General features: G+C 45.5%; 1 protein-coding gene across 1 annotated transcript; it reads right to left on the reverse strand.

The window, feature by feature from the left end:
- Nucleotides 1–683: 683 nt before the first annotated feature.
- BUB1 (BUB1 mitotic checkpoint serine/threonine kinase) lies at nt 684–12,920 on the reverse strand. Its single transcript, XM_068416341.1, has 25 exons — nt 12,904–12,920; nt 12,641–12,700; nt 12,420–12,564; nt 11,582–11,778; nt 11,112–11,152; nt 10,747–10,853; nt 10,556–10,608; nt 10,262–10,452; nt 9,856–10,016; nt 9,191–9,525; nt 8,413–8,465; nt 8,078–8,215; nt 7,243–7,338; nt 6,440–6,530; nt 5,960–6,041; nt 5,144–5,324; nt 4,551–4,629; nt 4,029–4,252; nt 3,755–3,895; nt 3,014–3,129; nt 2,384–2,545; nt 2,037–2,194; nt 1,766–1,943; nt 1,176–1,282; nt 684–929 (listed from the first exon to the last, which is right to left on the reverse strand). Exons 1-25 carry the CDS (start codon nt 12,918–12,920, stop codon nt 734–736), a joined length of 3,309 nt encoding a protein of 1,102 aa, XP_068272442.1. The 3' UTR covers nt 684–733.
- Nucleotides 12,921–13,472: the final 552 nt, after the last annotated feature.

Genomic DNA, 13,472 nt, shown 5'->3' on the forward strand with positions numbered 1-13,472 from the left:
AGGAACAGAAAATAACCCTTTCAATTCCAATAAGGAGAGATTTGCCTCTTGGTTTTCCCTGTCTCTAATAATTGTGCTGTGTCTGGTCAGAGGTGAATTTAAACACAAGCAGCAAGTGTGATTTCAGTCCTATCTAATCTAAATCTAAATCTAATCTAAATCTAATCTGTGAACCTCGGTTTCTTTCAGCCTAGAAGCTCTTGAGACAAAAGGTGGAGCAAGAGGCTGGGAATGTAGGAGCCCCACACCCCAGAGAACTGCACTACCACCACTGGGAGAGCTGCTGCTCACCTGCACCCTGGCTCAAAACAGCGTTTCCTCCTACTCATTAATTATCTGCAGCAGCTTTTTTTGAGAGAAGAGACCTCCAGGAACCCTGTCCTCCTTACCCCTGCCCACCATGGGTGTCCCCTGGTCAGCTGTAGGAAGCTACACGAGCCCACGTTACACGCTGTTTCACTTCCAATTGCTGTCTTCACTTCTCTTGGAAGAGCTGCTGGAGTCTTCCATGATGGGGGGGCTGCATTCACCCCCCATACACACCCACACCTCCCACACTGGGCAAGTTAAATTAACAAGTAATTTTACTTTTTTTTTTCCCACAAAAGCACAGAAAGATGCAAGTTCTCCTTCCTGAAGTTAACCCCCAGAACGTTTATTTTAAAACAAGCTCTTACAAAAAGATTTCACATCAATAAAATGCCAGTCCTCAGTAACTGTGCAAACCAAAGGCTTATTTTCGTGAGCGTTTGTGCTCTATGAGCAGCACCACGAGCCTGTTCCGAAGGAACTTTATTTCCTTTGCGTGTGACTTGCAGAATAAATCCTTCAGCCTTCTGCGCAGAGCGCCCAGGGAAGGCAGGCTGTGGCAGCTGGGGATGTTCAGCATGCTCTCAAAGAACTCCTTCCACAGGTCAGCGTTGGCAAGCCTGCAGAGGAACAAAAATGCATAAAAAAATGTCTAAATCCAGGCTGTTAAAACACTGTCTCCTGTATTGACCTCGCTCCCTCCCCAGCTACAGGCTGGAGCGACTGCAGACCTCGCTGTACCATAACACCGCTTCCCTTGTGGCGTGCTGCTTGGGGAAACAGGGGGATTTTTCCTCATTTGTTGTTGTTTCCTCCTTCCTTCCCTTTCTAGACAAGGGAAGGCTTTGAAAAGATTCGACACCAACCTTCTGAAGGGTCCCTCAGGCTTCCAGACACCGTTTTCATTCTTCACTCGCATGTAGGTACCGAAGAGCATGCAGTAGACCGTTGCTGCAATGCCAAAGTAGTCTGTCTAAACGAAATATAAACAAGTTTCATATTAAAAAATGTACTGAGGCCACTAAAAATTAGCTGAAAAACACTCTGTGGGGCCAACAGGGCAAGCTGTAAGAAGAGGGTTCAGGAATCACAGAATCAATGAGGTTGGAAGAGCCCTCTGGGCTCATCAAGTCCAACCATTGCCCTGACACCACCATGGCAACTAGACCAGGGCACTAAGGGCCATGGCCAGGCTTTTCTTAAACCCCTCCAGAGATGGTGACTCCACCACCTCCCTGGGCAGCCCCTTCCAATGGCTAATGACCCTTGCTGAGAAGAAATGCTTCCTAATGTCCAACCTGAACCTCCCCTGGCCAAGCTTGAGGACTGCATTTTTAAAGCAGCAAGCCAAATCTACAACTCTACTGCAGAAGTCCAGTATTTCTCTAGTCGGTTTAGTCTCACCAGATGCACGTGGGAAGCTCCAACCGTTCAGGCTGCCTACACAACCTCATACCTGGTAGTTCCACGGTTTCTGTGTCAGCATTTCAACACACTGGAACCCAGATGTCTCACACTTTGCAGTAAACGCCGTCCCTTCAGGGAACAGCTTCATGTCTATGCTCTGTCCCAAGTCAATGAGCGTCAAGCCGTGAGAGAGACCATCTATGTCACACGTATCGTTGTCCAGAAACCTTCAATCATGATGACATGAAGCGATCACATAAGTATCAAGGCTGTGATATCACGATACACTGGCATCTCAGGCAGCAAAGGGAAATACTTGCCTTTCTCCAAGTATGAAATTGTCAGGCTTGATGTCACCGTGAATGATCTTGCAGCTGTGCAGCTCTTCCACCATATAAAGGATTTTTACAGCAAAGTAGATTACAAGTGCTTGAGGCATCACCTTCTCAGGAAGCTTTTTGTAAATGTTGATGGCGTTCTGTGACCAAAAAGATGGGGAAGAACCATCAGCCACACAGAAACAACTCGATATGGATTAGAGATCCGTGTCGATAAATACAGAATACATTCACAAAGAAGTCCCATAAAGTAGAGGAGACATCTGGATATTGTAACAGCACTCCAAAAAGAATATAGATGTTCCAGAGCACAAGCTAATCCCACTTACCAGCAACGTCCCATAGTTGTAGAGCTCCCCAATCAAAATGCTCCCGTTTTGAAAGAAATGAGCAGAATAAAAGTGGATGTAGAGATGGTGTATACTTGGATCGAGCCTCTCAACCAGTTGTGTTGCTATATAGAACTCCCAAGGGTTGGCAGGCTTCTGGACCTGGAACCAAAAAGTTGATTTACTGGGGAAATCTATTAGCATTAAAGCAGAAGTTCTCAGGTTGGGGTTTTTGTTTTTTAATGGCAGATCAGGCACTTTTCCTCTTGACCTAATAAAATACTTGGATCCACAGTAATTAACCTCAGGTCGATACACTTGAGGATTAATCCTCTTGAATCAAGACTTCATTTACACACAATTCAGCAGAGAAAGACAGCCTGGTTGTAATTCTTACTCCTGAGGATACTGGTGACTGCTTTACAAGGAGAAGATGAAGAGGCAAGTCAAGCCAAGAGGTTAAACAACTTCCCACGTAGAATGACTCGCTCTGAACAAGGCTTTGAGGACAGACCAATATGCTTTACTCTGTATAAATAAGAAAACTCAGCAGAATCCACGCAGAGTAGGTGGCATTACTGCAAGACTCACGAATTTCCAGCAGAGCTGTTCTGATTCAACACTACTTACCTTGAATATTACTTTCTGATTGTTCCTAGGGTTACTTGCATCCAGAATGGAAGCCTGATAGACTTGGGCAAAAGCTCCCTCTCCAACCAAGCAGTCCACGTGGAACGAGCTGGAACCTTTAAGAGATTAACAACATTAAACCCTGCTCACAGACGTCACCGAAGGGACATCACCATTTGGGGGGAAAAAAAAGGAAAAAGGAAAAGCACCAGCCATGCACAAGTTGTTTCTTTAACCCTAACGCTAGCCTTTCTCTACAAGTCTCTTCTTGCTGGCCAGCCTTCCCATGGAAGGGAGCCTGTCCTCACTCTTAAGGACAAAAGTGACGTGCCACATACTAAAAATCAGGGTTTCTATTTTAGTCTGACGCCCTGGAAGTAATCAAATTGCAAAGTGCATTCCTTAAAAAGTAAACACTAAGGTTTAAGTCATACAAGTATGTTGCAACTGCTGTCATAGGGATTTTGTTGACACAGGGCTGCTGCTGTTCTGTACAGAGTTTGAGAGCTGTGTCACAGATTGCTAGGAAAGGAAAACTAGGGAAATTCCCACCTCAGAATGACTAACCAAAAAAGCTTAGGCTACGAAAGATAAACAAAAAAAATACAAACAAAAAACCCCTCATTTCCAATCTGAGGTTTAGATAATCTGGATACGCACACAAGTGAACTGAATTAGAAAAAATACTTCAGAGATTCCCAGAAAACCTTCAAAAAGTGAAATGTTTGATGTAGCTCTTACCCAGTGGGAGTTCAGCCTTCAGGCTGATGGGCGGAAGAGCAGATTTCCACTCAAAGTAGTTGGCATAGGTGTGGAGAGGTTTAGGAAGCTCTGATAAGAACTTGCAAATCAACTCCTTATCCCAAGGGTTCTCAACAAGGACTTCATGGAAAGAAGCAAAATATTTAAGCTATGAGAAAAGTGTCATTTCAAGGAGGTAACACAAGCTTATGCTTGAATGAGTATCATTGATATAAAAAAATGATGGAAGAAAAGTGTAGGTGATGCTCTGTACCTGCAGCTCTGACACTCCGAGCTGTCCTGTCCTGCCCACTGCCAGACAGATTTTCATGGGACACTTTATCCACCCCAACAGACGAGGAATATTCACTTCTGCTCATGGCAGTCTGCTCGTGTAATCGCTGAGAAGCAGCTGCAGCAATTCCTTGAATCCCATTTCCTTGTCTCAGAACATTCCCTTGAAGCTCTCCTTGTTCAGCAATGCGTTCAAGAGCAGGGCTACGTATTTAAAACAAAATATTATTAATTGACAGTACTGCCATGGTAGTTTTGCATCTTCAGTAAGCAAAAACCTGTCAAATATCCTCTCATGACCTTGGCCATAGTCAACTTTAAGATGAATCAAATGGACATTTCTTAAGTAAATAAGATTTGGTCATATTGTGCTACTCACACTCTAATAACTTTCAAGTTCAACGGCCAACAAGGTCAGCCAATATTGAAAAGAAAGCAGCAGTTTTACATACACAGCCATTACACTCTCAAGCCTTGAAAATCTCAGCAAGGCCCGACATACCTCAGCTTCTTAGCTCTCGTCTGCTTGTGCAGCTCTTCAGAGAACTCCAAATCCATTTGCAGCAAGTCGTCCCCACAGGCTGAACAAAGGGAGTAGCAACAATAGCACATGTTTATTTTTCCCCAAAAGCAAGCACGTTGAGAGAACTCTTACCAAGGCAAGAAGGGGAAGTCGCACTGCAGCTGTGAAAGCTGAGGTATCACAAGAGCTGGAACTGAACAAGCCTATTTTAAAATATATGAGGAAAGACAATAGCTTGATGTCTTTAGAGAGCGTATTCCTAGACTAAAGAGAGGCAGACAAGCATAAAGGGGCCCCCAGAAGAAGGTGCTGGGACTTCAGTCAGGTTTTGACTCTTTCCAACCCCTTGAACTGCTGTTCTGAGCTGTTCCAACAGCACAGGCAAAGCCTCTCTCGTCCCTCGCCACCTTCTCTTATTCCCCCAATTAAAAATTCTTGGAGAGCTCATGTGCTGGCCAGCCCATGCCCCCAGCTGCTGCTCTGCAAGGGGACTGTGTTCAGAGGCAGCAGCAGCCATGGAGTTATGCAGTGCTGAATTAGATGCTCTCAACCTCAGGTATTAATTATTTTACCTTTGTCCTCCAAAGCTTGTCGTGAACGTGCCGACGTGTAATTAAACGGTGTTGATACAAGCTGGGCAGCTCGTGCAAAGTCTCTTGTGTTGTTGGGGCTGGGAGCTAAAGTTTTATTACTATTTGGTACGTTCCACACCGTATAATCATCCCTCAGGAACTCTGGTGGTCCTGTATCTTCCTAGACAGGGAAAAAAATATATAAAGATTTAAAACTAAACCATCAAAACTATCCTGCCAGAGCTGCACTGCAACCTACCAGCAGGCTCTGCAGTCAGTTTCAATAACATTGAGCTTGGAAATGTTAGAAAAAGAAAGGAATGGCAACATGACCTAAACCACAGGTTTACACAGTTCTGTGTCAGACCTGGATGTTGGCACTAACCAATATCACAGCAAAAATTGCCATAAGAGTCTGAAAAAGCCCATCTGAATACTTAGTGGTCACTTATATCCAAGCAGCCAGATGTTTTGTGCATCTCCTTGGCCATGAAAACTGTTAGGTGGTTATTAGAACATTAAGTGTCTCTTGCTCCCCCAAACAGATCCCAAATCTACACATCACCTGCAGGCAGATTTGTTCTAGAGACACAGGTCTCCCCCATTAAGCTCCTAGAAGTTTTGTGAAAATTAACAACCAAAAAGGTTCATCCCACTGGCAGGAGATGGGAAAGGGTGCCTGGACTTCAGCTAGGTACCATTCATAGTGTTGCAGGATTGGGACAGAACAGAGGTCAATAGAACCACCTCTGACATCCTCTCTAACGACACAACCCATTTTCAAGGCTAATTCTTGCAACAGGACCAAACACTCACTTCTGTACCCGCTGCACAGTCAGTCAAGGGATGTTGTCCAATAGTTCTGGGCTCTTCTGGCTTGTTTTTATGCTGTGGGATCCTGACAAAACAGGTAGTTTAGAACAGCCCTTCCCCAGAAACTTTCCCACAGGCTGATCATAACAACAACCTGTTATTTTTAATTTTTTTTATTATTTTTTGTAAAGAATCCCATTCGCAGTTACTCAGGGAAGTTGCAGTAGCTCCAAGACACAAGCTATCCACAGTTACCCACAAAATTAAGCATCTCAAAGCACACTGTCCAAACAGGAAAGTTGCGCAATTCCACAGAGGAGCAACTACAGCTTTCTCGTGCCACTTGCACGCAGCTGCTCGTGACTGTGTTCATGCCAATCCTCACACTGCAAATACAGTCACAGCAAAGTGACATGGAATAGAATCAATCCCACGTGTGATTCTTCACACACAGAACTCAGCTGTTACTTTGTTCCTCCTTACCCATTGTTCTCTTTTTCATTCTCATCTTCAAAGATAGAAAACGCAGGCATGGCAGGGGCAACAACGTGAGCTTTCACACTGCCATCGGGCTCTTAAAAAGAAAAGATAACCAATATTATCTTCACTCAACGAAGATTATATCAACAGTCACATTTTCACCCCTAACCAGACAACTGATGGTCGTGGCTGCATCCAGCTGCACCAGGAGCACCCTCAGAACTGCCCCTCCATCCAAGGAGCTCTTGGAAATGGGGAAGATATTTTCCACCTCAAACCCAAGGCTGGGGCCAGGGGTACAGGAGCCTTTTGGCTGCATCTCACCAGTTGTGAAATATCTCTGTGCTCACTCTCGTAAGCTGCTGCTACTGCCTGGTTTTCAGATGATTTTAACTGTTAAATAATCACAGAATCAACCAGGTTGGAAGAGACCTCTGGGATCATCGAGTCCAACCATAGATGGGAATTCAGACACCAACACCCAGGCTACAAAAGGGTTTAGAAAAAAGCTTTACTCATATAAACTACCAGCTGTGCCCTTTTCAAAGTCAGGTTTTACACACCAGAGAAGCAACATGTGGAATCCACACATTAATAGTCTTGCTAACAGTTAAGTGCTTCTGCTGTTCTCAGAATGTGCATCAAAATTTAGAACTTGTCAGTAAATTAAATCATCAGGAAAGAAGTTGCCTCTTCACACCTACTCAAAGAACTACTTGCCTCAAAATTATCAGGACTGGTGGGAGGTGTAAATGGGAAATAAAGGAGTGAAATAATCACGGACTGAAAAAATAAATAGTACATACCACTTTTTCTGCAAAAGACTTCAAACTGCTCCTCGCTTTCGTCGAGAGGAGATGGTTCGGGCAAGATGGGTGTTTGAAACATATCCATGAGAAATCCTAAATGGAAAAAAAAGAAATAAAACCCACAGGAATATCACCTCCAGTAAAAGAAATTTTAAAAGGTTCTTCCATTGTGTAATAGTCAAATCAAATGCCAATTAATTACAATATTCCTATCATCAAATACCAATAACCATTTCTTCCTTCATATTGCATTTAAACACTCCAGACACTGAACAAACCCAGGAAGATCTGACTTGGCCAACACATACTTGTTGGTACCATGGCCCTTTTTTCTCTTCCTCTCAGAGATGAGATTTCAAATTCTCCTAAAGGAGCATATTCCCAGATATCTGGAAAAACTAATGAATACCACAAGCTTTTTGTTTATTTTTTAATTTACAGATATATATTCAGCAGCAGCAGTTCCCTGCACGTTAGTTGTTAACAGGCTTACTCTCAAAACAGAAGAACATGGCAGAAAAGCACAAAAGGGGTAAAATAGCATCAGGATATTACTACTCCACACCTGACATCAGGTGTATCACCAGTGACTTACGCAGGAGCGTACAGGATGTGGCTGCTGGGATGTTTTTAAAGCATCTATTTCTGGTCCAAAGCTTTGGCTCATCCAGACAATCACAAAAGAGTACCAATTTAATTTTATTTTCCTCTTTGATTGAATGGTGCACATGCTCATCACCAGATAGCCCCCATGGATATTCAGCTCCACTAAAATTACCAGGCAAGATCCCATTAACTCCAGTGCAACCAGCCTGTTACTCCAGATGCTCACCCAACGCTTCCTTCGTATGAACCGTAGGTGAAGGCTGCACTTTGAATGGTGTTGCCTGCATCACTCCTCCCAGCGAGGTGTTTGGGGTAACTTGAGAAGCATTCCCAGAAGCAAAGGAAGAATTTCCAGCTCTAGAAGCTAGAAACAAGAACAGCAAGATAATTTCTGAAGCAGCCTGGGATTGTTTACGAACATTTCAGGAGCTAGCAACATGTTAGTAAGAGAAGTAAATAAGATGAGGAGCAGAACAACAACCCAGAGTTTGGGGAGAGCAGATCTTGGCAGGTTCCCAAGGGAGAACCAGCATCAGTCTTGATCAAACCTTGGCTTATTACCTTCTTTCATGTCCGCAGAAGTAGTCAGTCCAGTGGATCTCTTGTTAGGTTGCCTTCAAAGGAAAGATTAAGAACATGAGCTTGAAATAAAAGTTATTAGTTAAACTCCAGCTCAGGACTTAGCAGCCCTGCCCTCCCAGGAGGCCTTTCCCAGGGTAGAACAAAAACATCCCAGACAGACAGCAACTAGTCATCCTATTTTTTTTTTCCCCTCCATAAATAAGGGGGGAAACTCTTTTTAGTGAGAGATCCTTTAGAATATTATTACAGACTGCCCCCAGAAATGGGACAACTGGTCCCATCTCCCCTTGTTGGCCAAGCCTACTCAGCCACGCTTGCTTTGCCAACCCAGGTTTCTTCCTCCATCCCCCAGTTTTACTCCCTGTATTAGCTAAGTCACACAGGCAAGAGTGCAGAAGACAAATACAAACACTTCTTTTTCTTCTCTGGAGACCTTCACAGCCAAGGGATCTGCATGAACTGAGCATATCCTGATGTTTATTTCAGGCATGCCAGGGACAGCAACGCTGAATCATTACTTCAGTTACACATTGGATTTCCTCTTAGTTTTTACAACTAAAACCCAGGGTTAAAGGAATTAAAAAACGAAATGAGGACTCTAAGTTATATTAAGTTTAATCTATGTCTAAACATTGGTTTCCACAAGCTACTTCAGATCTTTTCAGAAGAAGAAAAGCTTTTTTAGTTAATTCTCAGCTGAAGTGCAGATACTGAAGACCACAATTTGCAGAGCAACAATTAGCCTGTTTATACGTACTGCTCTCCAGTGCTCCAATTAAGAGCTGAGTCAGGACGTGCCTGTTCCCAAGCTGAAACATTATTGAATGGAGGGTGTAACAGACTGTTCTGGAGCTCTCCAAGCTCCAGCTGAGCTTTGCCTGCATCCTTCTGATACGTTACGTCCCACAGGGAGGCTGATGGCGTCCGGTGGCCGAGGGCTTTCACTGACTGCAGTGTAAGAGCAGTGGATGATAAAGCACTTGAGTGAGGCTGGTCTGGCCCCAGACCTCGGGTGTTCTGCAGACCTGAATTTGGACGAGATGCCATCCAGTTCTGCCGTGGAGCTGCACTGGGTGTCACATGTGGGTGCACCTTTAGAGGCAAGAAATGTTCTTTTACGTTCAAAAACCCAACACAAGTATAGCCATTGCATACCTAGAACAGCTTTTCATGCATAAGAGAACCTTCCATATGGAATTAAAACTAAATCACAGAGAAGCAAACGCAAACTTTTGGGTTTAATTATTAAAATATATATCATCAAGTATTTCAAGTTATGCCAGGTATCTACACTAGCCAGGCACTGCAGCCTCCTCATCCAGATCTGGTGAACAATCCACGCTGGTTACTGTCTAGAGCATGGTTAAATTTGGGGAGATCAGTTCACAAAGGCTGCTCCTCTTGATCACAGCACACACTTACCACCGTCCCATTTGGTCCAGCTGGTGATGTAGATGCTGGTTCCAGTTGACTTTCCTCCAAGCTCTTGGTGAGCTGTGTGAGCTGCTCCAGCTTCTGCTGCAGGGCTTGCAGTTCAAGGACAGCCGACTCTTTTTTCCTTATGGAGTCTCTCTCTTCTTCTTCTAAGGATTAAACAACAGTATTAAGCAAAACAATTAATCAGTACCCAAATGAGTTTCTCAACAGAGACATTACAAGCTGCTTGAATTTAGAATTTAGCTATGTGCAACTGCAGGACGACACTCAGATCTAGAGGCAGAAGGTTGAGAAAGTTTTCAGGTTTCAATAGAAATGAACGCAGCCAAGTACTAGTTTTCCAAGATTACCAGAAGGTTACTGAAACAGCTAGATGGAAAGAGAAGAATACCCCATTCTTGCTGCCTCCTGAGGCGCTCGTATTTCTTGAAGTATCTCTTGGCTCTCAGCTCCTCAAATGAAAGTTCAGAGCCTTCACACTGCAGCAGGTTTTTATCATACATGGCAACCTGCTCACATTCGACAGCAGCAGATGATGACTTAGGAAGAACTTCAGATTTGGAGATGTACGTAACGTACTTTCTGTGAGGAAAGACAAGAAAAAGCTCTAAGTTTATTGGGTTTATTGTGGGAGCGTGTTGATTTTCCCCACAGTGTGACTTCAAAAAAAAACCCAAACACTTACACTTCTTCTCTTCCACCAGAAGAACAGGACTGAGTACCAGCAGAATCAGGACCCTAAAGCAGGGCAGGGGAAATAAAAAATAGGGGAAAAAAAAAAAGAGTTCCAGTATTCAGTCAAGCTCAATCTAAACTTCATGGGAGCACTCCACATTTTCCCCACAATGTTTAAGTCCCTAATTAATAGTCATTTACCTGATTTTTGCAAGCGTACGGTGGGTCATTCAGATTTGAACCACCTTTTCGAGGAGCCATTTGATTTGCAGCGTGTGAAGTTTGGAGTGGTTTTATAGCAGCAGCACCTGGGACAGATCATATAGGTTTGCATTAAGGAGTAGAAATAATTTTCTCATTTATGAATTTCTATTAACGTTAAGCATTGGAAAACTAACACCTTATTTTGAATACATTCCCCTTAAGAACCTTAAAAATGGCCAGGAGAACAGGAAAAAAAAAAAGCAGTTTCTTCAGAAAACTTATTCAGTGGCAAAACTCTCTGATTGAGGTAAAAGATGCATCTAACTGAGCTCCAGCTCACAGGTAGATATCTTTAGCCTCACCTTGCAAAGGAGGATTCCGAGGATCACAATTCTGCAGCCAGCTAAATTGCAAGAAATACCAGTTATTATCACTAAGTCACCTGTCCCTCATCCCTCCCCACCTCCCAGGAACCTTTGATTTCCTTCCACAGTCATCATGCCTTGCAAAGTAATAGTGCCAATAGAAGCACAGGCTGCTACAGGATGAGCCACAGCCAATTAATACCCTCTGGGAAGCATACAGATGCCCCCAACTTGACAAGCCGGGTGGCATTAGCATGGCCATCTTGCTTGAGCTTCCAAGGAACGAAGCTCACACACAGTGTTTCCAAGGCAGGCTGCCTGAAGCATCCTCATAGTCTGGATCTACTTAACACAGGCTAGATGGGAAATGAATCAATTAATTAAGGGATTTTCCTTCTGGGCCCTACTTCACTGAAGACACTGGTACAGCTTTTCTCAATACACCCTCCAAAACGGGCCAGAATTACCAATACAGCTGCTGCAGGTTCTCTTGGGGCTGCGCCTGGTTGTGAAGCCCCTTCTGAAGGACAGCTCCTGCACGCTGCACATTGCCTTCATTTACAAGCTGCTGAGCCCAAGCCACGTAGAAGCTAGATGCCTTTGCACCGATTCCCTGCCCGTACAGGTAGTCAAAGTACTGGCAAGGAGAAGTGATGAACTCTGCCTGCACAAAGAGAGAGATGCAAAAGCCATAAGCACTTTCAAAAACATCCAAGGAAGTTGCAAGCAGAAAAAAAACATTAACAACTCCTTAGTTACCGTCATAGCAAAGCATTATGTGCTAAAGATAAAACCATTGGTAGATATGACACCTCTCACAAGCTTAATAATGTAGTTTTAAAAACATACACTCTCCTTCAGCAAGACTGAAAAGTTCTCAGAGCTCCTTGGGAGAGAGATACATCTGGAATCTATGCCACTCCCCCGAGGGCTCCTTTTTCTCCACTACCTTGTCCTGACTTGGTTATTTACAGGTCAATCTGCATTACGAAGTGTGTGTGTGAATATCTGTTCCAGACTAGGTTTCAAAACACATAAAACCATCAGGTTTTATGTTAAAGGAGGTCAGGCTACGTTATAATTAACTAGCCCAGAAATAACTCTCATTTTCTGTATAGACAAAGAACTATTATCCCTTATCGTTGTGGGCACCAATGGCACTGCCAGGGGAGAGCTGAGAGAATTAAGGGTGCCTCCAGGGTGCCACACACAGCTTAGGAAATGGAGAAAAGGGGTTAAAACTCTCCTTGCAGAGAGCTACAGAATGGTGGGACAGCTTTAATCCCCCGAGAAGCATATACCTACCAGCTTAACGCAGTAGTTAACGAATCTGGGATCCTGGTGGTACCTCTTGTCGCTCAGGAACACCTTCACCAGCTGCTCCAGCAGGCCGGGCAAGCGGCTTTGCTTCTCGGGGGGGGGCAGGCACCCTTCCACCCACTGCGCGTACCTGGAACGCACCCGGGCCGGTCACAGCCCCGCCGTGTCACCAGCCCCCGCCGACACCCACCCCGTGCGGCCCTCACCTGTCCCACGGCTCCAGCGGGTCAGGCCCTCGGTAGCTCCGTATCTGAGCCTCGTAGCTCCTGCGGGGCGAAGGGCGGCTCAGGCCGGGCCGAGGGCCTCACCGCCCCTCACAGCCCACGGCTCCGGCGGGGAACCGCCCCCGGGGCGGAGGCTGAGGCCTACGCGCCCCCGGCCCCCCGAGGCGCCCCCCTCAATCCCCCGGCCCCCGCAGGGTCCCCCCTCACCGCAGGACCCCCTCCATCCCCGGCCCCCCCCCCCTCACCGCACGGCCGCCTCCATCCCTCGCCCGCTCCAACCGCCGCCGCCGATTCAAACCCGCCGCGCAGGCGCGCCGCGGCCCCGTGCTGCCTTCCCATTGGCCGCCCCGCTCCGCCAATCCCGTCCGCTTCCGCCGGCAGGCCACGCCTCCTCTGTATCCCCATTGGCTAAGCGCGGCCCCGCCCCCGTGGCGCGCCCGGGAGCTGCTCCCGCCACCCCGCGGCCAGGCTTGGGCAAGGCGGTGAGAGCCGGGGCGTGTAAATAATAATAAACAATATAATTATTCATATGAATATATAATAAATAACTTAATTATTTACTATAAAATAATAAATCCCGCTGTGGCACAGCCAAAGGCTGCACAGGGCAGGCTCAGACAGCACCACACACTACACTTGGGCAGCAGTTGTCCCCTGCTCTCTACCCACACCCCTCCTGAGCAGCCCCCAGCCCTCTCCCCCCTCTTTAACCCTGCTCAGGACTTTGTGCCCATTAACAGCCCCCAAGGGTGAGGAGATGAAGCAAAACCGCAGCCCCCTCCCATCATTAACTCCGTGATAATCAGTCACTTAA

Source organism: Nyctibius grandis, chromosome 1 (genome assembly GCF_013368605.1).
Source record: "Nyctibius grandis isolate bNycGra1 chromosome 1, bNycGra1.pri, whole genome shotgun sequence".
Taxonomy (NCBI): domain Eukaryota; kingdom Metazoa; phylum Chordata; class Aves; order Nyctibiiformes; family Nyctibiidae; genus Nyctibius; species Nyctibius grandis.